The 27,345-nt window shown below is 43.3% G+C and overlaps 1 protein-coding gene across 3 annotated transcripts in view; it reads left to right on the forward strand.

The window, feature by feature from the left end:
• Cdc14a (cell division cycle 14A) overlaps positions 1-27,345 on the forward strand; it is a 152,094-nt gene that overhangs the window by 118,741 nt on the left and 6,008 nt on the right. The window contains exons 12-15 of one of the 3 annotated variants that reach the window (XM_021642714.2): positions 7,858-7,970; positions 9,227-9,274; positions 11,542-11,664; positions 12,343-12,697. In XM_021642714.2, coding sequence (XP_021498389.1) covers positions 7,858-7,970; positions 9,227-9,274; positions 11,542-11,664; positions 12,343-12,697 — 639 coding nt within the window. Of the gene's footprint in view, positions 1-163; positions 357-7,857; positions 7,971-9,226; positions 9,275-11,541; positions 11,665-12,342; positions 12,698-27,345 lie in introns of those variants that run through there. The other 2 variants (XM_060392843.1, XM_021642715.2) reach the window with 2 other exon arrangements.

Consider the following 27,345-nt stretch of genomic DNA (forward strand, 5'->3'; position numbering starts at 1 on the left):
CTACCCAGTGAATTAGATAATATCTCTGTCTGGTAGTAAGGAAATCTTGTTTGAGAGATGGGCTGACTTCAGTTTTAAAGCATGATTCAAATCTGTGTCTGTCATATCCCAAACTCATGCTTTTTTTTTTTCTCCTTTCTATTGTTCCCTGCTACCTCTGAAGTAGGCAGAAATGACTTATGAAGAATTTGGAGCCTGAGCATTTGGGGAGCTGGAAGCAACTGTGCTAGTATCATTTGTTCTAATTCTCTTCTGTGGACAAGAAATGAGAGTTCCAAAAATTTTTCCCAGGGGTCTTGATTTATTTAATAAAGGAATCACTTTCGGAACTGGGCGTCCGACACTTGGTTTGGGTTGCTTCTTCTCCCCCAGTGCTTTAACAAAAGGGCCTGTAGCCCAGGCTAACCTGGAACTCATGACAATCCACTAGCCTTAGCCGCCTGAATGCTGAGATTATAGGTAGTTGCCATCTTGCTTGACCCTGGTTTTAGTTCATTGTGTGACACTGTGCCTGAAGTAAAGTTAAGAATTTGGGTTTTATTTTATTTTTAATATTCCTAAAGAGATGAGAGGAAGGCCTGGGGGATAAAGGTCAGTGGATAAAGCGTTGCCTTGTAAACGTGAGACCTGGAGTTCAGATCCTCAGAGACTAAGGAAAAGTGTTGGGCAAGTGTTGCGGCTGCCTATAATCTAAGAATTGGGGAGGCAGCTGCAGGGGCAAGCTGGCTAGCCAGAGTCAGAGAGCTCTTAGTTCAGTAAGAGACCCTGCCTCAGTCATTAAAACAGAGAGTAATCGAGGAAGACACCTGATGTGAGCTTTGGGACTTTGGACATCTACCTACATGTGTACATACATACATATGTGTGGGTGTGCACGCGCACACTCACGTCATCATCATCCAGACCTTGGTGAGGTGAGGAGGAGCTTCATTCTAGGACACAGGATGGAGACTGCTGAAGAAACTGGTTTTATATCTTGTGTTTGGCTCCCACGGCAGCCACACACAAAGTGACTGAGTCTCCTTGTTTGAGTCATCTGTCCTTATAAAATGTGCATTCTTAGTCAAGGTCCTGTTGATGCTCAGAGACGTTTTCTTGTCTCTGTGATGCAAAGAACTATGGACTATGAAGAGCAAATGAAAGTATCTGAGCTAAATTTTTATGAGCTTATATTGCAAAACAAGAACACTTTTTTTTTTTTAATTCTTGTTCTGGTCAGCATTTTCTCCTTAGGTTAAGTAAATAAGGCTGTGAGTTGTGACTTCTGAAAAAGATGAACTTAACATTTATCTCTCCGCCTGACGAACACAGTTACTTTTCATCAACATAATGCCTTTTGTATTGTAATCTTTTTTAAATGAATATCTAGCAGAATGTTTCATTCTCATTCATTTTTACATTCCTATTCGTTCAACTTAGGACTGATTTACCTTTTACCATGGGAAGAGCAAAGAATGCAGTATGACTGAAATTTAAAATATGTCAGCTTGAAGTATTAACATATGTTTAGAGCTTTATCCCCATCTTAGTTTATTCAGTGTCAGACAACAAAATACCAGAAACTCTGTGGTGTGAACAATAATGATTTATTTCAAGGTGTTTTGGAGGCTGGAAATCGAAGGTCAAGGCCTTGGCAGAGTCTCTGTCTGATAGGGACCTGTCTTCTGGTCCATAGATAGTGCCTTCTCTTTGTCCTCATCAGATGAAGGGGAGATATTTCAACATATAGACTTTATATAAATTTTGGTAAGACCCATCAATAGTTATTTTCATTTTAGCCATTCATAAGTGCTTTTTGTTCTCACTGTTATAGTAAGGAAACCACAAAACAAAAGAAAACCCCTCAGGTGCTAGAGTACAATGGGATATTATCTACTCACTTCATTGCTGTGCCCACGTATCTGGCAAGAAACACCTTAGGGAGGAAGGGCTTATTTTGGCTCATGGTTTGAGGGGACAGAGTCCGTCACTGCAGGGAAGGCATGGCACTAGGTGCTTCTAAGGCAGTGAGAGCATGCGGTAGCTGTTTTGTCATGTCATCATCAGCAGGAAGCCGAGAAACTAGGTCTGGAAAGACAGGAAAGCTCACATCCTACCTTCCCCCATCCCTCTCAGAAACCTACTTCTGCTAGCCAGGCCCCACCTCCTGGAAGTTTCACATCCTCCCAAAACAGCATTACCAGCTGGGGGCCAAGTGCTCAAAGTAGGAAGAGTGCTTGTGTTTTGCATCCATCCTGTAACAGATGGTCTTACATAGTGGCTTACATGTGGGCCACAGTGGCTTGCTTTTGGACCACTTAAACAAGGAACACTTATGGACTTTTTTTTTTTCCTAGATGTGTTAATCCAGAACTAGCCATGGGACTTTGCACAAAGAGGGGAAATTAAATGGACTCAATAGTTAGTGATGTGTTTATTGTCTTATGAATTTCAAGTAGAAAGCACTGTAAGGATTTTAGTGTGTTTCAAGTTCTGTACTGGTCTGTAGAGGAGAGGCCCATGAAGAGTTTTTTGTTATTGTTTTTGTTTTTTCAAGACAGGGTTTCTCTATGTGTAGCCCTGCTGTCCTGGAACTCACATTGTAGACCAGGCTGAACTCGCACTCATGGAGATCCACCTGCCTCTCCCTCTCCCTCGGGATCAAAGGCATGGACCACCATGCCTAGCCCGTGAATGTTTTTTTGTGTATAAAGAAAAAAAAACACAAAAAACCAAAACCCAAAACACTATAGTTCTTTAAAAGTTATCTTTACCATGGGCCTGGCCATGGTAGCTCAGTATCTAAGTGGGTTCCTTAGTAAGGGGAACAGGGACTATTTCTGACATGAACTCAATGGCTGGCTCTTTGACTACCCCTCCCCTCCCCTCGCCCCTCCCTGGGAAGAGCAGCCTTGCTAGGCCACAGAGGAGGACATTGCAGCCAGTCCTGAAGATACCCGATAAGCTAGGGTCAGGTGGAAGGGGAGGAGGGCCTCCCCTATCAGTAGGCTTGGAAAGGGGCAGGGAGGAGATGAGGGTGGGAGGGTGGGATTGGGAGGGACTGAGGGATGGGGCTACGGCTGGGGTACAAAGTAAATAACCTGTAATAATATAAAAAAATTAAAAATTATAATAAAATAAAAGTTATCTTTATAAAAATAAAAGATTGAAAGCATAGAATCTCAATTCCATTTAAACCGAGGGAAATAACTTAGTCTGGGTTTGTCTGAGCTCACTGCATTGGCCTGGGCCTTTGACAGCTGATCACTTCCTCATCACTGACTCCCTGGTCCTTTATTCCGGTCTTCTAAACACCATACCTTCTAAACAGTAGTTTTCTTGTGATTTGTTACTAAGAAGCACTGTAATGACCAAGTTAGAGCACCCAAATAAAAGAATACAGTAACTATCAAGGCTGGGACTTTTTGGTGAAATTCTCAGCACACAGAATTGTAAATAATGTTTTAGAGCCAAAGCTGTGCCTGTGTAGAACCTTTGTGCTGTAAATTCCGCTCGCCACTCACGTGGGGGGGGGGGGCGGCTTGCTTTTCCTGTCTGTGCTCCTGCGTTTTTCTTCCATGCTGAGGTCTTTTAAACTACTCCCATCACATTTTTTATTTGGCCGCACAGTCTTAGTAAATGCTACTTGAATGAACAAAGAAAAACTTAGCATTTCAGATCCAAGAATAAACGAGAACAGACATATGAAATGGATGCTGATCCAAATGGTGCGATGACATTATGTGCTCAAACACAAAACAATACCAAACATAAGGATTCTGTATGATATTCAGGGACTAAGGAGCCATTGTGGATTGGAGTTCTAGAAGAAACTGGCATTCGAAGAAGAAAAGGAAAGAATGTGAAGAGCTTTATTTAAAGTACAAATATTTGAGCTAAACTAGGAGTTTGGTGCCAGGGACCTTTAAGCACCTTACATGAACCCTACCATACCATATGGCACAGCCGCTAACTAGAGTGAGGACCCTTTTAGACAGTCATAATGGAAGCAAGAAAGACAATGGAAGCAGAGGCAGGTGGACTCCTGCCCACGGTCACACACAGTTTGTAGAACGTTGTCCTTTGAATGTAGGCACACTGGCTCGGATTGTGCTTCTCCATGAGTCCCCAGTGTGGTTCTAATGTATCACACACAGGTGACTTGGAATAGGACCTTTGCCAGCTCCTCCTCTGACACTTCTCCCAGCATCACGATACGTTCAGTCTTTCGTTTAGCTACTTTAGGGCTGTATTCTGGCAATCATCTACCAACCGGGAGGGAGGTACTCTTGACTCAGAGATGTCAATTAGATGCAGACACTGCTAATGTTCAGCCAACTTCACATGACCTGGTGGCTGAGTAGATAAGAAAGTGGTGCTGCACTTGGAGAATCTTTGAACTGTTGCTTTTTATTAAGCACATCAAGTGCTCATAAGATGGGTACATCTTAGAAAATTCCATAAAGTGAGGCCTGTCTCTAAGGCCTTACTTTTTGGTACCTTGTTTCTACTCTCAGGTTGGAGAAGGTATGTCTGTTCTCACCACCACCAGGAGCCACCAGAGGCTTTTGGGAGGGCAGTAGCAAAACCCAGATTCAAAGTTTGGGGTGCCTCTTCTGGTTTTAGTTTAGAAGGTGTGCTGGAGTCCACAGAAGACTGGAATAAAGGGGCAGGGAAGTGGTGATGGGGAAGTGATCAGCTCTCGAATGTTTAGGCCAATGCGATGAGCTCAGACAAACCCGAACTAAGTTGCCTTCCTTCTTTTGTTCCTTCCTCTTTCCTCCCATCTCCTCCTTTCCCCCTCCCACCTTCCCTTGTATCCCAATGTTGCTGGTATAGCTATGCATACATGGCAAACAAGCGCTCAGGCTCTGCCACACCTCCAACCTCTGAAACCTAATCTTCCTTCTGATCGCAGTAGCTTGGTGAAGATACGTTTGTCTTCCCCTAACTTTGACACCGTACAGGTTTAACATCTGAGTACTGAAAAGAACTTTGGCACTAGTGACCCAGCCACCTCTTTTGACTTCTGTTTGTACTAACTTCTGTTTCAAACTCCTGTGCTATTTTTCCCTATAATGTTTCATTTTTATAAAGAGCTATATGTTATCTAGGTTCTTTTCACAATGGCAAATTCAACAACTTTCCCTGTAGCATATTCTGTTACTGTTTTATTAATGTGTTGGTCAGTAATTACTTTATCTAACTAAAAGCTATGAGTACTTATTTTTTTATTGCTATATTTTGTCTTGTCTGTATAGAACTGATGGAGTAAAGTAAAACCCATTGCCTTTAGGGGGCCAAGATGAGACAGTCTCTCTCAGGGCCAGGCTTCTTTCTCATTGATCTCCATCATCCTTTGGACCAACTCAGGGAGAGAGAGAATGTGCTGTGGCATGATCAGGAAGAGCCTCGAGATTGGGTTCTCCACTTAAGACAATAGCCGTGAGGCGGGGGCGGGCGGGGGGGAGTGACTGGGAAATGTTGGCTTCTTGAAACTTCAAAACCCATGCCCAGTGATGCCCACGTGAACATGGCCACACCTCCTGGGGGCCAAGTGCTCAAATATACGAGCCCATGTGGACCATCCTCATCAGATCATGAGATTCCACCCCCTGGCTCCCAGAGGCTTGCAGCCCCATACAAAGCACAGTTAGTGCCACTTCAAATGTCTCCAATCATCTCTCCCAGTACCCACACTGTTTAAAGGTCCAAAGTCTCTCCTGAGACCTGATACAATCACTTAACTGCAAACCCCTGTAAAATAAAAAAAGCAAACTGTATACTTCAACATACTATGGCACAGAATATACGTCACTATTCCAAAAGTGCAGAATGGGGTGCGGTGAGGAAATTCTGGACCAAAACTTGATTGAAACCCAGCAGGGCAAATTCCAAAGCCTGGAGGTCAATATCCAGTGTCAAAGGGCTTAGACGCTTCCACCCTTCCAGATTTGCTGACTGCAACACTATTCTTTCTCCTTCTAAGGAAAGACACTGCTTTCTTCTCCAGGGAGTGTGAGCTCAGACTACATACACATTGCTTTTTTTCTTACAAGTGAGACTTTAGTAAACTAAAGGAAGAAAGTAAAAACAATATATTAAATGTAGTTAATTGTATGACTGTAGGTTATAGTATTATTTTATGTTTTTGAAATCTGTCAAAAGTAAAAAGAATTTTTTTTAGTCATGAAGGCTCAGGCCTGTAATCTCAGCACAGAAGAATGAGGCAGGAGCATCATGACCCTGAGCCTAGTCTGAGCTAGTGAGACCCTGCCTCAAAAAACCAAAAGGCAAAACCAAAGAACAACAACAATGAAAATAAGGCTTTGTAAAATTTGGAACTTAGTGAAGACCCCCACCCCCCGTACATACTAATATCCTGTTAATTTTTTTATTTTTTTATTAATTACACTTTATTTACTTTGTATCCCCCCTGTAGTTCCCTCCCTCCGCTCCCAATCCCTCCCTTTCTCCCCCTTCTCCATGCATGCCCCTCCCCAAGTCCACTGGTAGGGGAGGTCTTCTTTTCTTTCCTTCTGATCCTAGTCTGTTAGGTCTCATCAGGAGTGGCTGCATTGTCTTCCTCTGTGGCCTGGTAAGGCTGCTCCCCCATCAGGAGGATGTGATCAAAGAGCAAACCAATCAGTTCATGTCAGAGACAGTCCCTGTTCCCATTACTATGGAACCCAGTAGGAGACTGAACTGTCGTGGGCTGCACCTGTTTAGGGGTTCTGGGTTATCTCTATGAATGGTCCTTGGTTGGACTATCAGTCTCAGGGAAAACCCCTGTGCTGAGATTTTTTTTGAATCTGTTGCTCTCCTTGTGGAGCTCCTGTCTCCTCCGGGTCTTACTAACTCCCACTTTTTTCATAAGATTCCCTGCAATTTCCTCAAAGTTTGGCCATAAGTCTTGGCATCTGCTTTGATAATCTATAGGGCAGAGCCTTTCAGAGGTCCTCTGTGGCAGGCTCCTAACTTGTTCCCTGTTTTCTCCTTCTTCTGATGTCCATCCTCTTTGCCTTTCTGGATAGAGATTGTTAATTTTATTTAATTGTATATCTTTTAAAATTCGTTTATTTTCAGGTATTATATAATCACAGCTTAAAACAGGAAAATATAATGCTAGAAACAAAAAATCCTATTTTACCTTTCCCCAGACCTCTAAGTAGACATACCAAAAATTACTTTTTAAAAACCATTTGAAACAATGACCTTCCTTCTTATACCTCCAGGTTGTGTTAGATGGTGAACTAACTGGTCCATCTTCCCACATCTTCTCCATTTGAGTTACCCTTCCTCTTGAGTTATCATGGGGAAACACTATCTAGCCACTTCTATTTTTCAAACTATGGAACTTCAGAAGGAAACATGTTTTCCTGATGGCATGCTGTTGGCTCTTTAACTACTGAGGAGGCTTGCATGCTTCCTGGAGGATTAACTAATGAAGAATGTAACTGCATAGATGTCTTCAGTTATTTTATGGTGCATGCTTATAAACAGGTTATGGAATTTGCAGTGGTGGCTCCTGGAAGCATTTCTGGTGTGTTTATAGCTCAGGGTTGTGCCTGGCTGTTTTCCAAAGCCTTGTGTGTCCACATGAGAGCCTCCTTGATTTTGATCTATTGTCGTAGACACATTTCAGACACTGCCATATCCAGCCCCGTGTTTCTTTGACTTAGAATTTGACCCGTGTATTTAAATGCTGAGTGTTCTTTAAATGACTTAATCTGCTGTAAGATCACTTCCATGCTGACGTCTATAACTGTAGATGAGCTACGCTCTATTAAGAAATCGGTATTAAAAAAAAAAAAAAGAAATCGGTATAAAGCTAAACTGTTTATAGTGACCTTTCTGTGGGACATGCCTGTTTTCCAGAGTAATTTAGAAGATGAAGATGTGGAAATGAAAACCAACATATCTCAGGGAGACAAACTACGCGCCTTAAAAAGCCAGCGGCAGCCCCGCTCCTCACCGTCCTGTGCATTTAGGTGAGCCTTATCTTTAAACCTTTCAGTTCACAGAGCACTTCCCTCTGTGGGTGAAACGTTTCCTTTTCACTCCCGAATGTCACTTCATGAATACCGAGTTTACCTATGTTTTCTGACACATGGCTCTTTTGCCTTCATCCCTAGCTGATATATTTTTTGTTGTTGTTGTTCTACTACTGTTGGGAGTAACTACAATTTTAATGCTTATGAAAACAGTTGTTAAATCTCTGTCTCTGGAGTTCTGCCTCGAAGTGCTGCTGAGCATTTATTTCTGGTTCTCCGTTCCGAAGTCTATTTGGAGTTTCACAAGCATTTTTCTGATGCTGTGGCCAGGTCCTCACAGCTGTGCCAGGGTTTCGCATCGAAGCCAGAATGCGAAAACAAGGAGGCTGTGCCAAATTTTGGTATATCTCACTACCTGACTTCACCTCTGATTTTTGAGAATTGAATAAGTGATTCCTCCATGTGTCTGAGAAATTATATGCCATCTTGACTTGAAGTTTGAAAATTTCCCAACATAATCAGTGCTGGGAGCTGAGGTCTGACCACAGAGCAGTTGAAACCTTGTGATAGTTGAGACTGGATTGACAACAGGAGCTATCTTATAGGAGAGGAAGGGTTATTTTGGGACAGTGGATCTCACCCCGGGGGTCGAATGACCTTTCTACAGGGTCACATGTCAGATATCCTGCATGCATACATTTACATTACAGTTCATAACAGCAGCAAAATTATAGTTACGGCGTGGCAACAGACATAATTTTATGGTTGGGAATCACCACAACGTGAGGAACAAACTGTGTTAAAAGGTTGTAGCATTGGGAAGGCTGAGGGACACTGAATTGGAAGAAAGTATAATTTAGCAAGCGCATATGCGTAAGGTCTCTATTTCCTTTGTGGATCTTAGGAGCTGGGTTTGATGTGCGTTTTCCTTTGAGTTCTCTGCTGTTTTCTCAGGGGGTAGACTTCAGTTTCCATAATAGCTTCATGGAATCATCAGGAAACACTTTGCTACTGAGCAGATGTGGCTCCACCTTTTTGTACAAAAGAAAGTAACCTTTACAGTGAACCAGCAAACCCTGCCTGCTGGGGTTAGGATTCATTCTGTAAAGCAGACCGACGCTGATATCCAACCGGCATGACTTTTCTCTCCTGATCGCTTAATATCTTTATGTCTCTGACTCAAATGCCTTATGGTGGTCTTTGTTTAACTGTGGGGCCTGGTGGTAACCTGAGCTCTTGCCTTCTATTTGCAGGTCAGATGATATGAAAGGACCCCAAAGGGAAGTGGCCCAGACTTTCAGGTACTGTCCACAACAACATTTCTAGACACTGCAAATACATATGACCTTTCAGACATGTTTTCCAAGCATCAAAACCCATGAAAATAAATATAACTATACAGCTTTTTCTATTCACTTATTAATTTTAATATTTGGAATAGAACTCAGTGCCTTGCACACACTCTATCACTGAGCAGTCTCCCTCACCCCCAGCCTAGCTTATAGCCTCTGCTCTTGCTGTCCTGGAACTTACTATGTAGACCAGGCTGGCCTTGAACTCCCAGAGATCAGCTTGCCTCTGCCTCCCAAGTGCCGGGATTAAAATCATGCCTGGCTAAAATGTTATTTTAACATGATGTATTTATTTTTATTTTATGTGTGAGAGTGTTTTGCCTACATTTATGTATATGTACCATGTGTGTGCCTGGTGCCTGCTGAGGTCAGAAAAAGGCATTGGATCTCCAGGACCTGGAGTTACAGGCAGCTGTGAGTTGCCATGTAGGTGCTGAGACCCAATCCTGGGTCCTCTGCAAGAGCAGCAAGTGTTCTTAATCCCCGATCCTTCTCACCAGCTCTGAAATAAGCTACACTTTAAAAATGCTTACTATCCTCCCCTAGCAGTGGACTTGGAAAGGGGCAGGGAGGAGATGGAGGGAGGGAGGGTGGGGTTGGGAGGGAATGAGGGAGGGGGCTATAGCTGGGATACAAAATAAATAACCTGTTATTATTATAAAAAATAAAAATTAATTAAAAAAAAGAAAATGCTTATTTTGTCGAAAGGAACTTTCCTGCCCTGCCCTCCAGCTGTGAGCTGGTTAGTGGTCATTACTTCTAAGATGTTTGAGCTCCCAGTGCTTTCTGCTCTCTAGTAACTCCAAAGCTCTCTGCAACTCTCTTCCCAACCCAGAGACTGATTCTGATTTCCTCCTGTTTGTTAGCTCTCTTTATTTTTTTGTGTGTGCATTTGTTCACCTCTTTTTTTCTCTCTGTCATTCATGAGAGGAGGAAATGCTAGTGCATTTCTTCCTCTTGGAAGAAGTTCTCTGCTCCTCCTGGGTTGGTACCTGGGCACTGGTATTACCCAATCCACCTGGAGAGAACACTAGAAGTGATTGGCTAGTATTGCTGATTAAACTGAACCAAGAAGCTGCCATCTTCTCCCTGAGGATTGTATTCTAACCATGCTGTTGCTGAGTGGGTAGCTCTCACTGTCTCGGGTTTCTCTGAAGCCTTTACCACTTTTGTTTTCAGGGAAAACATGGCATAAGAAGTGCTTGGGAAGGTGGGTGGTGAAGAGATGTGTGAAGTAAACGAAGCTTTCTGAAGCAGAGAGAAAGCATAGTCCAATTTCATCACAGGATTTATCTAGGACAAAAAAGATCCTTGGTGTGAAAGCCATGGCTGAGTCCCGGCTCTCTTCAGAGGAGCACATTTTCCCTTTGCGTCCAGTGGGAAGTTGATGATGGAGCACCTGCTGAGCCCTTTGGTGCAGAAATGAGGGACAAGTCTTTGCTCTCGAAGAATTTTATCGTGAGCCATAGAAATAGGCAAAAAGGAAATGCTAGCGTAGTACACTGTAAGAGCTGTGATTTACTGGGAGTGGCCCATTGAAACAGGCTGCTGACCCTGCTTGGGAATTCAGTAAAGCCTTGTCGTGGAGTTAATATCCAAATGGACCATTAAGGTGCAGGTGGTCAGCGCGGGTTGGGGGGAAGTGGAAGTCCAGAAGTGAGGAGGGGCAAGGATAGAAGAGGAGGCTCTGTAGGAGAAACAGGGAACCCAAAACTGCACAAGGGGTGAGGGCAGTCTAGCCAGGGAACCCGCGGCTATTGCTCCTCACCTGGAGTGTACAGACAGCTGAGAATCAACCAAAATGGATACTGATGCTTGAGGTCATCATGCCCTTGACCATGTGGGTTTAATCTTATGGCTTAGAGGTTTTTATAAACCAAGCCAAGGATTTTAGCTAGGCTTTGTGAAGAATGAAGAGATGTTAAATGGTTTGAATAGTCAAATGTGAGATGTTTTAGATTTCATCAGAGGGGATTTTTTTTTTATATGAATTGCTGAGAAATGAGATGAAAGGACAAGAAATATTGGTGGCTTCATACAGGGCAATTGCGAGCTGGAAATGAAGGAATGGGTCTGAATGGGACTTTCTTACCATTTTCTCATGCCTCTTAGAGCATTGAGGTTTCTTGATTTACCTTGTTATAGCTCCTTGCTGAATATTTTAGGTAACAGAACTTTAGTGTGACACTCTGTCCCTTTTTTTTTCTCCTGAAAAGATTAAGTTCTTCTCCACAACCATCTGTGTCTACTGTGAAGACCACCAAAGTGTGTTTCCCCCCCTCAGCAACAGCCAAAAGGATAAACAGAGGTTCTTTGTCTTCAGGAGCAAACACGAGAAGGTAATTCTCTACCTCTGCCAGAGCACTAGCCTGATGTAAGGAGGTCCTGCTGTAGGCAAGGAATCTGGCTGCAGGTCCAAGAGAGGAGGGTGCTAGGAAGAAGTGGAGAAACCCCAAAGAACCCACTATTTTTCTGAGGTTTCTTGTCCTATCTCCCCGGCAGGGCGAAGGCTGTGGAGGGTATGGTTAGATTTGAACCATCACAGTCTCCTTGTGACTTTGCGTCATGTGATGCAGATTTAGCCAGGCATCCTAATGATCAGCAGTCCTGTTCTTCACCCAGTGTGCACAGACAGTGGGAGCCAGCTCAGAGAAGCAGAGATGCTTGATAAGATCGTATGCTAGACTATGTCTGGGATTCAAAGCTTGGACTTAAGTCAGCCTGTACACTGTCCCTGTGGTAACTCTTTGCCTCTGGCAGATACAGTTCTGAAATTTTAAGACCATTCGCTGTTTAAGCCAGTGTTTTGGGGGTCTCAGTGAACTGCTTTTGGCCAAGGAACTTGATGTGCATGAATAAGGTCAAGGATGGTGATGTCACCAAGAGTGATGAAGCCATTTAGCCATCTGTGTGGATCAGAACCATCTTGGTCGCATTTCTGTGATGCTGTGTTAGAAACATGTGAGTATACATCGTTGACTGTCTTTTTTCCTCCCCACCTGTGTTTCTCCCCGCAGCTTCTCCATAAACACCCGGCTAGCCAGTTCTCTAGGGAACCTGAACGCTGTGACCGAAGACCTTGAGAACAAAAAGACAGCCTCACCCACCAAGGCCGCTTTCATAGCAAGCCCATTCACCAGCTTCCCCAATGGTAGCCCCCAGCCACCTGGCAGAAATTACCCTGAGCTCAACAATAACCAGTACACCAGAAGCAACAATGGCAACATCAGCAGCAGTGGCCTTGGGGGCAACCTGAACAGCTCCCCAGGCCCCCTGAGCCCTAAGCCTGAAGAACACACCACCGTCCTTAGACCTCCCTTCTCGGGGGGGCTCTCTTCCTCCTCATCGAGATTCCTGAGCCGTTCTATACCTGTAAGTTCACAGACACCACCTCTCTGTCCTCAGAACCCTGAATGCAACTTTTCTACCTTGCCTTCCCAGCCGAGGCTGCCACCAAACTTAACAGTGCCAAGGAAACCTTCTGATTGACGCCTTCCCTCTGAGTTCTGCAACTGTCCATACGCTACATTCTGCTGGCTCCTCTTCAAGTAAATGCCAAGTTTCAACTGGTTTCCCTCCTTCCTTCTTTTTCTCCCCGTCCCTTCTGCTCAAGTGAGTTTTTTCTTAAGAGGGAGAGACAGCTTTCGTTCCATTGAACACAGACTATGTAGGCTTTGGTTACGTTTCAGTTAAGTTTTCAAAGCATTCTCAATGTGTAGTACAAGGCGAAGGCGCTCAGTCTGTGCATAGCATTTGTTTTGCTTGGGGTGCTGTGTTGAGAATGGTGGCTTCTCCTCTCCTCAGATCATGGTTAGCGTTTGGGGTAAAGAAACATGAGGAGTGCTCCAGGAACAGCACCTACCCACAGCTGAGCATCAGGCCTCGTGCAGGGAGTGCATGAGGTGGCAAATGAAGGTGTTAATGAGAGACAGGTCAGAAAGAGGTGGGTAGGTACATGGGCTTTAGGGTAGGCGCAGGTAGAGTCTTTAGGAAGACATTTACAATTAGCTACCTCTCATCTAGAGACAAGTTAGAATTGGCAGGATTTTCGCCAAAGAGCTCTTTAGTTCCCAGGCTAGCCCTGTTGCAGTGAAAATCTGTTGGGTCAGGTCTCCACTACAAATTTAATATTTTGATTGTGTCGAGAGACATTGATATCTATAGGGTGCAAGTTTTATTTGGGGTGGAAAAGGGCAAGTAGAACCATATGCAACATATCAAGGATGGTAGACACATAGGCTTTTTGGGGCGGAGCAAGTCTGGCTCCCTGGGAAGGCTCTGTCTGCATTTCTCCATGCCGCTGCTCTTTAGCCATTTGTTCAGCCAGTCATCAGGACAAAATTGCTTCCTACAAGGGCAGTGGGGAGAGGAATAGTGATACAGTGTGTGTGGTGTGGTATAATGTGGTACTGTGAGTGTGTGTGTGTGTGTGTGTGTGTGTGTGTATGTGTGTGTTCTCTCTGGACTCATCTCTACTACAAGCTTCTTTTCAAAAATTGTTTTTACTAGACTCCATACACATTCCTTTCCCAAGAGAAATTTACATGTCTGATTATATTTCTATGAAAAATTCTACCGTTAATTAAAAATGTTAACCTTTATGCTTATTTTCTGTGTGTGTGTGTGTGTGTGTGTGTGTGTGTGTGTGTGTGCCTGTAGAGGCCAGAAGAGGGCGTCTCATCATTACTTTAGATTCTGTTAGAGACCAGGGTTCCAGTTAGCCTCCTTCCACTCTTTGATGTGGTACTGATCTATCCTAAATCCCTCTGTAGACATTCAGGAGCTTTGTGTCATAAATATGAAAATCCATGAGCCTGGGGGTAGAGGGGTAGAGGGGTTGAGGGGTAGAAGGGTGGAGGGCTGGAGGTAGGAGTCCAGGGCTGGGTGCTAGGTGTGAAAGGACAGTGTATTTAAACTTTCACAATTGTGGTGTTGCATCCGGTACTTCCCAGAACGAACTGAGTTCAGCCAATATTTCCACACATTGTTTTGTGTATCAGCCTCTCTTTTTTTTTAGAATGCACTGTGTATCTTTATATTTCTAGTAAAAGTGTTATATACATAGTTACACTCACAGCTCGTGGATTGCACCTCTAAAGACTTGTGCCATCTACATTTAAAGTTTGATGCCAGAAGCATCAGGAAATTGCCAGGAAGGTCTTCCCTTCTGTGATCCCTGTTTAGAAGGGAGAAGTGGGGTACTATGGGTGGGGAGATCCTTTGCCCAACACAGATTTCTTCTGTACCCCATGATGTTTACATAAGTGAACTTTGGCCACATTCCAAGCTTCATTGCTTCTTTCCACCTTTTCCTCTTCCACATCCCTGCTTTTGGCTGAAATAGGGTGATTTTCCAGTAATTGGTTATAAAATGTGGGCACTGAGATGTCACTAGCCCTATTTCTCCTTTTGTTGGTGCATTGCAAACAGAGGCAATGCCTAGAGTTGCCAGGATGGCTACCCTTTCTTCCCTTCCATCCTGAGAGGAAAGGAGAAGCAAGCAGATCCCCTCTGCAAACCTCCCCTTCTTTACCTTTGTCTCTGAAGCCATCTGTGCCCTTCTGTGATGTGGAGGCTTAAGTTCTGCTTCTGCTGACCGGCTGACATGGAGGTCCCCACTTCCTGTGGAAATAAGTAGGGGCTTGAGAACCACCCTCCTATATGGTGCATGAAACTGTTCTATGAACCTGGCCTTTTGCTGCTTGAAGATAAGGCGCTGCAGGGCCCCGGGAACAAGCAGGTCTGATTCACTCAACAGGAGTGTTTTAAGGGAAGTAAAACACTTGCCTGTGTAAACATGAGGACCCGAGTTCAAATCCCTAGAGTTGCTGGAAAGGCTGGATGCTGCAGTGCACATCTGTAATCTCAGTGTCCTGTGGTGAGATGGGAGGGAGAGACAGGAGAATTTCCAGAAGCTTGCAGGCTGGCTAGCCTGGCTATCCCAGTGACCTATGGCAGAGAGAATGTCTCAAAACAAGGTGGAAGGACAGCCCAAGGTTGTCCCCTGACCTCCATATGCACACATGTGTACATCCTGCTCCACCCCACACGCAACCCACTTTACACCTCTTCGGTAAGAAAAAGAAGTCTGCACGATAATATCTTCCCTGTTCCTTTAAGAAAGACCCAGAAACTCTTGGGGGATGGGGGCGATGGGTGTTTAGAGGGAGTCTAATATTTTAAAAGCTACAATTAGCATCTCTTTTGAAAGCTGCAATTGCTCTCTCTCGCTCTCCCTTTTTTTTTTCCTGCAGCTCAGCCCCCAGAAAAATGTAAAAATGATTTCCTTGTTCTATCATTAAATGCTTTAACACAGAAAACAGGAATAAATGTTAAGGAATCCTTTTGGTTGTGACAGAATGCTAAGAGATAGTCAGATTTTATTTTCATTATCTTGGCCTGTTGGGTTAGTCTTGTCTCCGCTGTCCAGTGGGAAACCCCCCCTTTTCCGTAGAAACAAATTTGCTTTCCTGACAGAGTCATTTTCAAGTGCTTAAGGAACGGGGGACATGTGACGAGGGTGTGGGTGGGGTGGAAGTGTTTTATTAAGTTGAAAATTGCTTGTGGTAACTGTCTTGAATATTTGCTATGTTATATTTGTAATGACACTTTTCACTGAACTGCTAGTCATCACCCTGTCCTTATCTGACCCCCAAGTCTGAGTTGGGGCATAAGCTACTCTGTATCACACTTTGGTCTTTATTGTAGCACTTCTCAGGACTGTAGATTTCATCGTCCGGTAGGCTCTAAGCACTGTTAGGAGCAGAGATGGTACCTTCATCTCCATGGTTACACGCCTGGATCCTGTTGGATAGCAGGCACCCGGCAGGTATATGGTGACTGGATAAAAGAAAGGATGGATGGATGTTTAAATGATTGAGTACGGTAAGAATGATTATTTCTGTTTTATGGATAAGAATCTCAAGGGGCAAAAAGATGATTTTTTTTCCCAAGACTGTCCTGCAAACAGATAACAAAATCATAAATTTGAACCTAGGACAGTTTGAATTAAAAAGATGGTGTTTTGGTGGCTTTATGCCGTGTATGTACTATTATAGGCAGTTAAAAAGATGGAGATGTAAACGATAGATATTTAAACAATGTTTTTTTCCCTCAATGGGGCAAGCAAGCGGTGAGGAAAGGTTAACACTTTAATCAGTTGCCTTTGGGGGCATGAATAGGAGGGGCCTGTGAGGGATCTGAGTCAAGACAGGAAGGTGGGGAAAGGCTCTTCTATGCAGTGGGGACAGGAAGAACAAAGTTACCTTAGGTGAGTTCTTAGGTTCTGACACTTCCTTTTATGGAGGTATTTGGCAGCTTCTCTAAGCCTCAGGGAAATAATGTAATTATAACAGTCAGAAGTAAATCAAATTTTCTTGTTTGTATGAGGTAACACCATATTACAGGACCGTTTAAAATAAAGTATATATATATATATATATATATATATATATATATATATATAATATTGACTGTGGCTTTGAAAATATTTGGTGGTTTACAGAGTGTTGAGACTAAGGTCATGATGTCCATTGTAATGGAATGGTTACAGTGTTTGCTTAAGAAAAATTATATGAAGTGTTATGCAGCCGTTTATCAATATTGCTTGGTAGTTGTCAGCTGTTGATGCTATTAGGAGCCATGGGTATTCCCAGGACTGCCGAAGGCCTGCAAGGCCAAAGGGCAGGCTGGGAGGTTAAGATGAAGCCAAACTAAGAAGCCAAAGTAGAGTAGGAGCTAAGGGGGACTTTAAAGCGAGAGGGACAGGCAGATCTGATGTTTTTGTTGGAAAATTAACTTTTTAAAGATACTATTTTCTTTTGAGAAATAATAATAACTGAGTATCCCTGGCTGGCCTGGAATTTAGGTAGACAAAGCTGGTCTCTGCCTTGTGAGTGCTGGGATTAATGGCATGTGCCACCATGTCTAGGTAAATGATTAACTTTTTAGTGTACAAACTACTGTTTTTTTTGTGATAATTTGTGTCTATTGTTGTGCTTCACTCATATTTACACCCTCACCACCTTTCTTTGTACCCCCTCCTCCCTCCCCCTGCTTTCCTTTCTCCTTTCAAGTAGTCCCTCTGCTTTCATGGTGTGTGTGTGTGTGTGTGTGTGTGTGTGTGTGTGTGTGTGCGCGCGTGCGCACGTGTGTATGTATACGTGTGCTCGCTAGTGTATGTGTGTGTGCGTGTGTATGTGTGTACAAGTGTGTGCATGTGTGCTCATGTGTATGTGTGTGTACATGGGCTCATGTGTGTGCTTGTGTGTGTGTGCATGTCTGGGTTGCATAAGAGAGAAAACATGATTTGTTCTTATCCTGCTTTACTTTCTCTTGCTCCTTCTCCTTCTCAGCAGTTTCCTCCCTTCCTCTCTCCAGATAGTTCCCTTTTCCACTTTCATGTCACATAGGTACACGTGTTGGTATACACAGATTAAAATCTAGATTCTACATGTAAGAAAAAATGTGACCTTCATCTTTATGAATCTAGCTTAATTGGCCTAATATGATTTCCAGTTTCACCCATTTTTCTGCAAATGGCAAGTTTTCACTTGCCTAAATGAAACTACACTGTGTATAAATACTACATTTTCTTTTGGGCATCTAGCCTGGTTCTGTGTTTTCACTCCTGTGAATAACTACTTATCAGTCTTAACCACTGTGAATACACCTGTGTTGCGGTAAACATGGGTGTGCAGGCATCTCTGTGCCATGCTGACCAGTGTCCGAGGAGTGGTGTAGCTACGACACACCGTGGTTTACAGCATCCAGATTGACTGCACTAGTTTTCATTCCCACTGTCCTACTTTGCCTTCTGTTGCCATGACCAGAAACAACTTGGGGATGGAGGATTTGTTTCAGATCACACTTCCACATCATATTCTTACCACTGAGGAATGTCAGCGCAGCTCAGACAAGCAGGAACCTGGAGACAGGGCCTGACGTAGAGGCCATGGGCAAGAGCTGCTTGTTGGCTTGCTCCTCTTGGCTTTCTCAGCCTGCTTTCTTATAGAACCCAGGACAATCAGCCCTGGGAATGGCACCACTCACAGTGAACTTGACCCTCCCACATCAGTAAGAAAATGACCACAGGCCAATACGGTGCAGGCATTCTTCTCAACTGAGGTTTCCTTTTTCAAAATAACTTCAGTCAGCATCAGGTTGACATAAAAGTAGCCAGCACATCACCATCAATGCATAATGATGTCCCCTCTATCCTCATCATTTTAGTTGCTTTTTTTTTTTTTCTTGATAATCATTGTGACTGAGGTGAGATGGAATCTCAATGTAGTTTCGATTGTCATTTGCTTGATGGCTAAGGATTCTGGACATTTTATATATGTAATGTCATAGGTATTTCTTTTGAGAAATGTCTGTGTGGGTTCATTTTTCTAACTGGATAATTTACAGTTCTCTCTCTCTCTCTCTGTGTGTTTTATATACTTATGGATATGAAGCCCCTGTCAGATGTATAGCTGACAAAGATTTTCTCCCTGTCTGTAGGTTCTGTTGTTTCTTTACAGTTCAGAAGCTGTTTAATTTTATGCAATTCCATTTGTTAGTTTATTTATTTTTCCTGAGCAACTGAAGACCTTTTCAGGAAGTTTTCAACTATGCCTATGGAAAGATCCGGTTTGATGGAGGCATTTCCGGCATCTGTGTGGAAGGGAGCTCTCTGACGCATGCGTGGAAGCAGGGACCGTGGCCGGCGTCCTTGCACAATGCTGTGTGGATTAAACAGTGATTATTGTGACTTGCAGCACACTTTATAGTGCTGAGAGTACCAAATAATCCTAAAGGATCAGCAGTGATAACAGTTTTATCAATTTAAAATGCTCCGTATGTTTAAATTAAAAAATGTTACCGTGTGTGTATGATGTGCCTATGTGGGCACAGGTGTCATAGCATTTATGTGTGGCGGTCGGAGGACAATTCGGTAAGTTAGGTCTCACCTTCCTTCTGTAGGTTCCAGGGAGCAAATGCAGGCTGTCAGGCTTGCATGGGAAGTGCTTCGCCTACCCACCCAACTCTCCTACCCCTATATTTAGTTCTGTAAATAAAAACGAAAAAAATAAACAGGAACCTTTAAAAACAAACAAACAGGTGATTTAAAACAATGTGCACTTTTTACTTTTAAAGAGTGTGCACATTCAGTGACCAGATCTGGAGGGACTGTTCTTTTCTGTTGGGGGCTCCCCAGGACCCCCGCTTTGTGGGAGAGGCCGTTTAGAACAAGCGGCTGTGGGGCTCGTGAGTGGGTTTGGTGGCTGTTGGGGAAGCTGCGGCGGGTGTCACCTGCTCACATCTGCTTGGTGATGTTTCTGAAGCTGACGCCTGCGGTAAGCCTCCTCGCTCTTCACTCAGACCTTGATCTTCACGCGTCTCAGGAGGCTTGTCCTGGGGAAGGTCCCGTCGGTGAGGGCGCTCGTTGCTTCTAGAATGTTCTCAGAATTCTTGGTTCTGCTCTTTTCTCATGCCCATTTGTTGTGTTGACATATTTTTTTATCTCAAGTCAGTCTCCTTTACCTTTAATCCGTATTTTTGGAGTTGGCAGGTGTTTTCTGTAAAGAGCCGGTTGGTTTCTGTTGGGTTTATGTGTCTTCTTTTACCTGGTGTCATCCCCAGGCGCTGCGGCCTCTTTCACTCTTTCTGCGTTGTGTTCTCACCCACTCTTGGCTTCAGGAAGTTATTTCTTGAAGCCCTCTGCTCGCCTCACCCATTTCTCCTCTTCAAGGTGGTCTGTGGTCGTTGGGCTCCTTTCTGAAGCTCTTTCTCAGTAAACTGAACTCAGTGCTTTCCTTTTTAGCGTGTGCACCTGTCCATGGTGAATATTTAATATTTGTTCTTATCGACGTGAAGTGTTGGTATTCCATACATGAACATTAATACTTACATATTGTCAAGTAATCCTAATTTTAAACTTTCTTTATGTGGACATTTCATGAGGTTCTTGAATTTCAGGGTTTTTAACGTGTTGCCCAGACAGGAAATCCTGCTTGGTTTAAGGTTAGAAGTAAAAGTGAAAGGAAGTATATACCTCCGACTCTTCCTTAGCCACTACCACTGCTGACTCCTCCACCTCCGCCATCTCCTCCTTTTCCTCCTCTTCCTCCCTCTCTTCGTTTCCCCTCCTCCTCTTCTTCTGCTGCCCCGCCCCAACACAGGGTCTTACTATGTGGCCCAGAATAACATCAAACTGCAGGTTTTTCTGCTTTAAGCCTCCCAAGCGGTAGCACGGAAGGCATGTGCCACCAGGCCTGGCTCCTCTTGGCATTCTAATAGCCAGTGTACTGTTAGGTTCTTCTGTGTTCTACCAGGAGGCAGAATATGGTACATTCCAGAGACAACCAATGCTTAAAGCAGGGCCTGGAATAAGATAAAAATATCGAATTGTATCCTTGTCCATAACTAGTATGATGAAAATTTACTGAGTAATTGGCAAGTATGTTAAAGCGTATTTCCTTGTTCATTTGGAACAATGTTAGTGCTGACAGTGATGACCTGTTTATTGGCTGATTCAGTGGTTGTCTGCTTCCAATAAAGTACTCCTGCCTTTCAGTAGTGTGCAATGAGTGGGTTTTCCTGATTTCAGCTTGGTGCCCATTCTGTTTTGAAAATAATGACCCCCTCCTCACTTTAAATATGATGTTTAGTCATTGAATCATCGTGAATAGTTTACTAAGATAATATATGACGAACTAAAGGTGAAATTTATTAACGATTTTGAAATCATGGTTGTTTAATCGTATTTTGGTATATTTAATAGTGAAGACACATCCAGATTTCTAGGACTTTTCTTGTTTTTGAATTACTGCGATTATTATTTTTTTTTCACCCTCTTTGTTTTGACCTTGCTTTGGATTTGATGTGTCCTCCCCCCCTCCCCCCTCCCCCTGTGGAGCGATACTGGGGCCCTAGACATAGTAAGAACATAAACTCGGTGCCAGCATTAAAGCAAAGCCTTGGCATCCACTTAACACTGCTACTCTGTTGTTCGCCTCCCAAGGGACCTGGGTGTTTTTCTTGGGAGAGGATCCCATTGTTTCAAAGTCAGCAAGGTGCAGATGATGTCTGTAGACTTGCGTGCAGCTATTTATGTAGGGTTTGCAGATGTACCTAGTTGTAATTTAAGTCTCCAGTGTTAAACAATGGTTTGCATTGACTTTCTGTACAAAGCCTGCCGGCTGTTTTTGTCTCGCCATTTGAAAGCACCTTTCGAATATAAAATTTTCAGTATACCAAAAAAAAAAAAAAAAAAAAAAGGTTGGCACCAAGGTCTCTTAATTGCCTTACTCATTTCTTCATCCCCCCCTCCCCCATTCTAGTGGAGGACTGTTCTAGATAAAACCTGTCACACACTGGGCAAGTGCTCTGTCACTGACTTAGTTGTATCTTCAGCCCCTTTCACTTTATATTTTTGAGAGCGGGGCTTACTAAGTCACTTGGGCTGGCCTGTGCTTGCTGTAGCCCAGTCAGTCCTTTCTTGACCTTGGGAGTCTCTAGAACAGCTGGGATTGCAGGTAGGAGCCACCAGACTTGGCTGTATTTTTTTTTCCCCCTCACATAATAATAACAATACTGTTAGGTCAATAGAAGTGAATATGGTTTTAATGTTGCATTTCTTTTTATTTTATTCATATTTTAGGAAAGTAAGTACTTTTTATATGTATGTAAGGCTCACTCGGTTGAAAATGTTGTATGTAACGTATATTTCCTCACTGCAGGGCTCAGTGATGTTTTCCTGAAGCAAAGTGAGACAGAGACTCACATAGTTTTCTACCAGACCGATACTTCCACACAGGCATCTCCTGGCTCAGTTCATCTTCAGCCTTCATCCCTAGTCCTTCTATCATTGTGTTCTCTCTGACACCCCACTCCCAACCCACTTTCCAGTTTAAGACTATTTCAAAGACTTTTAGGATTGATTGTACTGTAAAAGGATGTTTTTTTTTTCTTTTGCCTTAAACTTCATTAGATTTTATTAAGTTTCTATAACACAGTTAGACAAAGATTCTTGACAGGCACTGCTGTTTGGTCTTTGTGTTTTCTGATGGCCTTTTTCTGCTGTGGGAAGTTCTCAGCTATTAATATTTTAGATACTTCTTTTTTGCCTTCCCTTTTTCTTACCTAGCACCTCTGACTCTGTTGTTATTATAGCCATTCATTTGTCTGAGCTTTGACCTGATGGTTTGGGTGGCACGGTTTCTTGTTCTCTCTCTGGCATGTTTCTTGAGGATCTCAGATGCTCATCTTCTCGGAAGCTGTGCATTTTTGCTTAGGAGACTTTGTCTTAGATGCAGCCTTGTCTGTATGTTGTAGCATGGTAGGTGGCTGGTTCACTCTAAATGCAAGATTGTGTGTGTGTGTCTGTGTGCATGAATCTCTGTGTGTGAGTGTGCTCCCATGTATGCGTGTGTGTATGCCTGTGTGTCTGTGTGCATGTGTGTATGTGTCTTTGTGTGTGTGCATGTGTCTCTCTGTGTGGAAGTGTGTGTCTCCATGTTTAGACCAGAGGTCAGTGCTTGGTCGCTTCATCATTCTCCACCTTATCTTCTGAGGCAGGACTTCCTTCTGATTGACAGAGCTGACTGGTCTGTAAACTCCAAGGTTCTTCCTGTCTCTGTCTCCCTAGTGCTTGCATTATGTGTATGTACCACTGTGCTCAAACTCGGTGTGGTGCTGGGGATCTGATTTCAGATCCTGATGTTTGTGACAGACACAATGCTCACTGAGCCATCTCCCAGCACCACATGGGTGGTTTTTACATATCTGCTCTGCTTCTCTTTCACATTTTTCTTTTTCTTTTTGAAGTTTCATTTCATTTTTTAATTTACATAAGAATTATGCCTGTTTATGGCATCCAATGTGATGTTTTGATAAGTAGTGGTCGAATCAGGGTGGCTAGCATATCTGTTGGCCTTGACTAATTCACCCTTTCTTGTGGGTTCTGGTGATTTGGGGGTGGGTGGGATCTTTCAGTTTAGAAACAGGTCTGAATGACCCAGGCTCGTTGGTGAGCTGGGCTCAGGCTTGCTTCTCAGGCATGGACATGGCTATGAATAAGCCCTGGCCTGTGGACCATGACCATGGTTTCTCCAGCCCCTTTTCACAGCTGAAGAAGCCCGAGGCAACCTTGGCTTTACACCTGGGGATTTTAGCCTCTGTGTCCTTGAGAAACAGAAAAGCTGGCCCCCTCTTCTTGTCTCCAGCTCTGTAGTCAGTGGTCTACCACTGAGGCTTGGTTTATTTCCAGGTCACAAGGGTGTTGATCTTGCTTTGAGTCCTGCAGTGGTTTTGATTTCCTCCCTACACTTTACAAATATTTAATACTTGTCTATGGAGGAGGTCGTGTGGAGCATAGCTTGCTGGTTCATCTTGACACCTCCCATCTTAGGGCCTTTTGGAATTTGTCCAGTCAACTTTGAAAGTTCATTGCCCTCTGCTTGTGTGCATTCGTCTCCTGATCCTGTCAGGCAGTTCCTCACATCCTTGAACACCTCATGCTCCACCCCTCTGACATTTCTTACACATGCTGTATTCACAGCCTACTCCACCTTCCTCCTTCCCTCTGTCTCTCAAACTCTCTGTGCAGCCTTTCTTGGCCACACTTGATGACAGCAATAGCAGTCTTTTCAGAAGTCATCCTGTGTTGCCCTTTTGGCCTAGATCATTCTCCTATATAGTCACCTATGTCATGGATATGTGAGGGATCCTCAGATCCCTCAAGAACTGATTGAGGTAAGATAGACATTTCAGGTAGAAAACATGACATCTAACCTTTGGGTGTTGCATGATTTCGGGTATGTATATTTATTACTACATATTTTCAGGTTTTTAAATATTGATGTCATTTCTTTCAAGTTTGAAATTCTCCCACTCCGCAGTCGCTGACTCTTTCTGTGTATAACAGCTATGTTTATGGAAGTCCCTCTCATATACAGAAAGCATTCACACAACATGTGCATTCTTGCACAGATAGCAATTACTTATGAAGTCTTATGAGTCCGCCACTAGGTCCCATCAGTCCTCCCGACAAAGTGCCTTCTTTTCAGAATGTCCTTTCATTCTTACCTCTGCCATGAGGGCTGGTCTTTGTGAACTATTAAATCCCCCTCCTCACCCAGCACTTTCTCCCTGTTGCAAGCGCCTCTTGCCTTTGATTTCACATTTCTGGTTGTCTGTGTTAGTTTCTGAGGCAGAGTTGCTGAAGTCGTATTCATTTGGCGTTGTTCAGGGGTTCTGCTCTGTCTCTTGGCTCTGCTCTTGATTTCTTGGCTTGCCATTCAGGGCTCTTCCCCCTCATCCCTAGGCCTTGTCGTTCGCCTCCTTTTCAGCAGCTGGACTTGGCATCTTGGCATTCTGTATCCATGTCCCGCTTGAGCCTGGAGCCGAGAACATGGCGTTCACTCTGTGTTCTTCCCCTTTCTCTGCTTGGTTTTATATTGCCTGGCCTGCTGAAGCAAGTTCTCTTGGTAACACATCTGTGACCGATCCAGGTAGAAAGCCTTTTGCATCTCACCTTGCAACTGTTCACGTACCTGTTCCGCACACAGTCACGAGTCTAAGGTTTTTCTCTCATCCGCTGGCTTTTAAGCTGCTTAGTGCATCTTCGCTTCCCGAAGCTCCGCAGAATAAGAAGTGCCTAATAACCAGTATTGAACTGGAAGTTGGATACTATCTCTGCGCTCATGTTAAGCAAATGAGCCCGGGAGAGCCCATATGCCCTTGTTAACCTTGACAGTGTGTGGAGCACTGATGAAAAGAAAACCAAGTTTTCAGTTTTAACGTTAGTGGACAGTCATCTGGAAGTCGTCTATTTTTTGAAGGAATGGGGCTTTACTGAAATAGAAAATAAGTTTAAAGCGCACTTGCATCAATATAATTTTGGTGTTCAGATGAACTGAAAACACCCAAGTAATGGTTGACTGAGTCAAGCAGGGTGTCAACAATCTGTCATCTAACAATTGAACTCTTTGTGATTGCTGAAAAGCCTATATTAAATTCCCCCAGAAAAAAAGAGTCTATTAAAAGCCATGTAGGAAGGTAAAAGAATATTTTACATCATGTTTTAATTAACCAGAATTGTCTTGTTACATCCTGGGGCCCCTGGAATATATAGAGGACACAAGGAAAATATCTATTTTGAAAAACCCTTTCAAAGCCGGTTTTTATCACAGCCCTTTAGGCTTTTTGTGTTGACCATAAAGCAAGCTCCAGTGGGGTTTCATCCACCACCCCTGAAAAGTTTGCATTATGACACTAGAAGGGAACTCTTTAAAGTGTCAAGAAACCTCATTTGTGGAAATATGTACCAGTGTGCACATTCTGTGTGTTAATTCTGTGTGCCTTAAGCAGTTAAAAAAAAGCCTCAAGCTATTATAGAGACATGAAAAGGATATAACGGAGAAATGGAAAGGGAGTTGTGGATTCAGTTTCCCCCAGTGTTCAATACTTTGGATGCAAGAGTATAAGTAAAGCCTTATATTATCAAATACATTTTGCAATTACCTAACATGTTAAAATAAACTATTATTTTCTTTGGTGCATTTTGCCTCTATAGTTAGAATTCACACTGAGCATAAAAGCAGACCATGTGCCTTTTTTTTCTTGAGAGACTTGGGGAAATAAAGAAATAAAATAGGAATTCAGTGAGGAAAATTCATGCAGACAGTACATGAAAGCAATTTGTTCCACAGTACAGTTTGGTGCAGTTCAGTTCAGTGAGAAGCAGAGGGAAGCCAATGTGAATTTGTCATCCTGGAGAGGAGTTTTGAGCCAGAACAGCTTATCTGAACCAACCAGCCAGAGTTCAGAAAGAACTAGAAAGGGTGAGCTTTCTAGTATTATTATTCAGCAGTAAGTCTCTGAAGCTGAAAACATTCTTGGCCTAGTTTAGCAGACGAAGGCTGGAAGCTGAAGCCTGCAAGGTCTTTGCTTGTGGAAGATTAGATTTTACAGAGACTAGAAGCTTCTGTACCTAGACCTAAGGATAGTTAGAAATGCTTGGTGTCCAGCCCAAGCCATGTATTTGTGAAGCTCAGGTGTGCCTCTCACCTTATCCCCACTTCTGAGGAAATACAGGGTCTGTCTCTGGCATGAACTCAGTGGCTGGCTCTTTGATCACCTCCCTCTGAGGGGAGGAACAGCCTTACCAGGGCACAGAGGAAGACAATGCAACCAGTCCTGATGAGACCTGATAGGCTGGGGTCAGATGGAAGGAATGGAGGACCCTCCCTATCAGTGGACTGGGGTTGGGGCATGGGAGGAGAAGAGGGAAGAAGGGGAAGGGAGGAGGAAGGGGTTACAGCTGGAATACAAAGTGAATAAACTGTAATTAATAGAAAAATAAACTAAAAAAAAAAAATCAGTGTGTCAAAAGACCGCACAGTTGCAAAAAGGGCTCTGACTTCCCAGGACACTAACCCAAGAGCCTTCATAGAAATTATTTGAACGGAAGGTGCCTCTTTACCCAGCTGCTGTCGAGATGTCAATCTCTGTCATCCTTTCCTATTTGTTGTTTTGGACAGGCAGCTCATGGTTGTATTTACCAACTGTCTAAGTGTACATGTATTTGTAATTATGAAACACTTTTTCACCACGATTAAGTAGCTGGGCTGTTTAAGAAAGAAACACCCCCAGAAGCGCTAAAATTTTATAGCTAAGACATACATCTGCCAAAACAGATTAGCAGTGAGTTTCCAGAACAGAACAAGTAGTCTTGATCTCCTTACCTAACAATTTGTTTTATGTCAAACCTCCCTGCTTTCAGGGAATGATGCTCCTTGATGAAAGTTTATATTTTGACATTAAACATTTTGAGGCTGAAAACGTTGGGCAATTAGTTTCAACCTGCTTCCCAGGTTGAATGTTGCTGCATTTTTTTATGGTATCCATACTATAATAATGCCATATATTTCTAATAGACTTGATCTAGTCTGAGAGCCTAGTGGAATTTACTGACCAGATGAAATCGAGATTAAATATCTTGGTTATATAAACACTTGTGAACATAAAATAAT

The sequence above is a fragment of the Meriones unguiculatus genome, chromosome 10 (assembly GCF_030254825.1).
Source record: "Meriones unguiculatus strain TT.TT164.6M chromosome 10, Bangor_MerUng_6.1, whole genome shotgun sequence".
NCBI lineage: Eukaryota > Metazoa > Chordata > Mammalia > Rodentia > Muridae > Meriones > Meriones unguiculatus.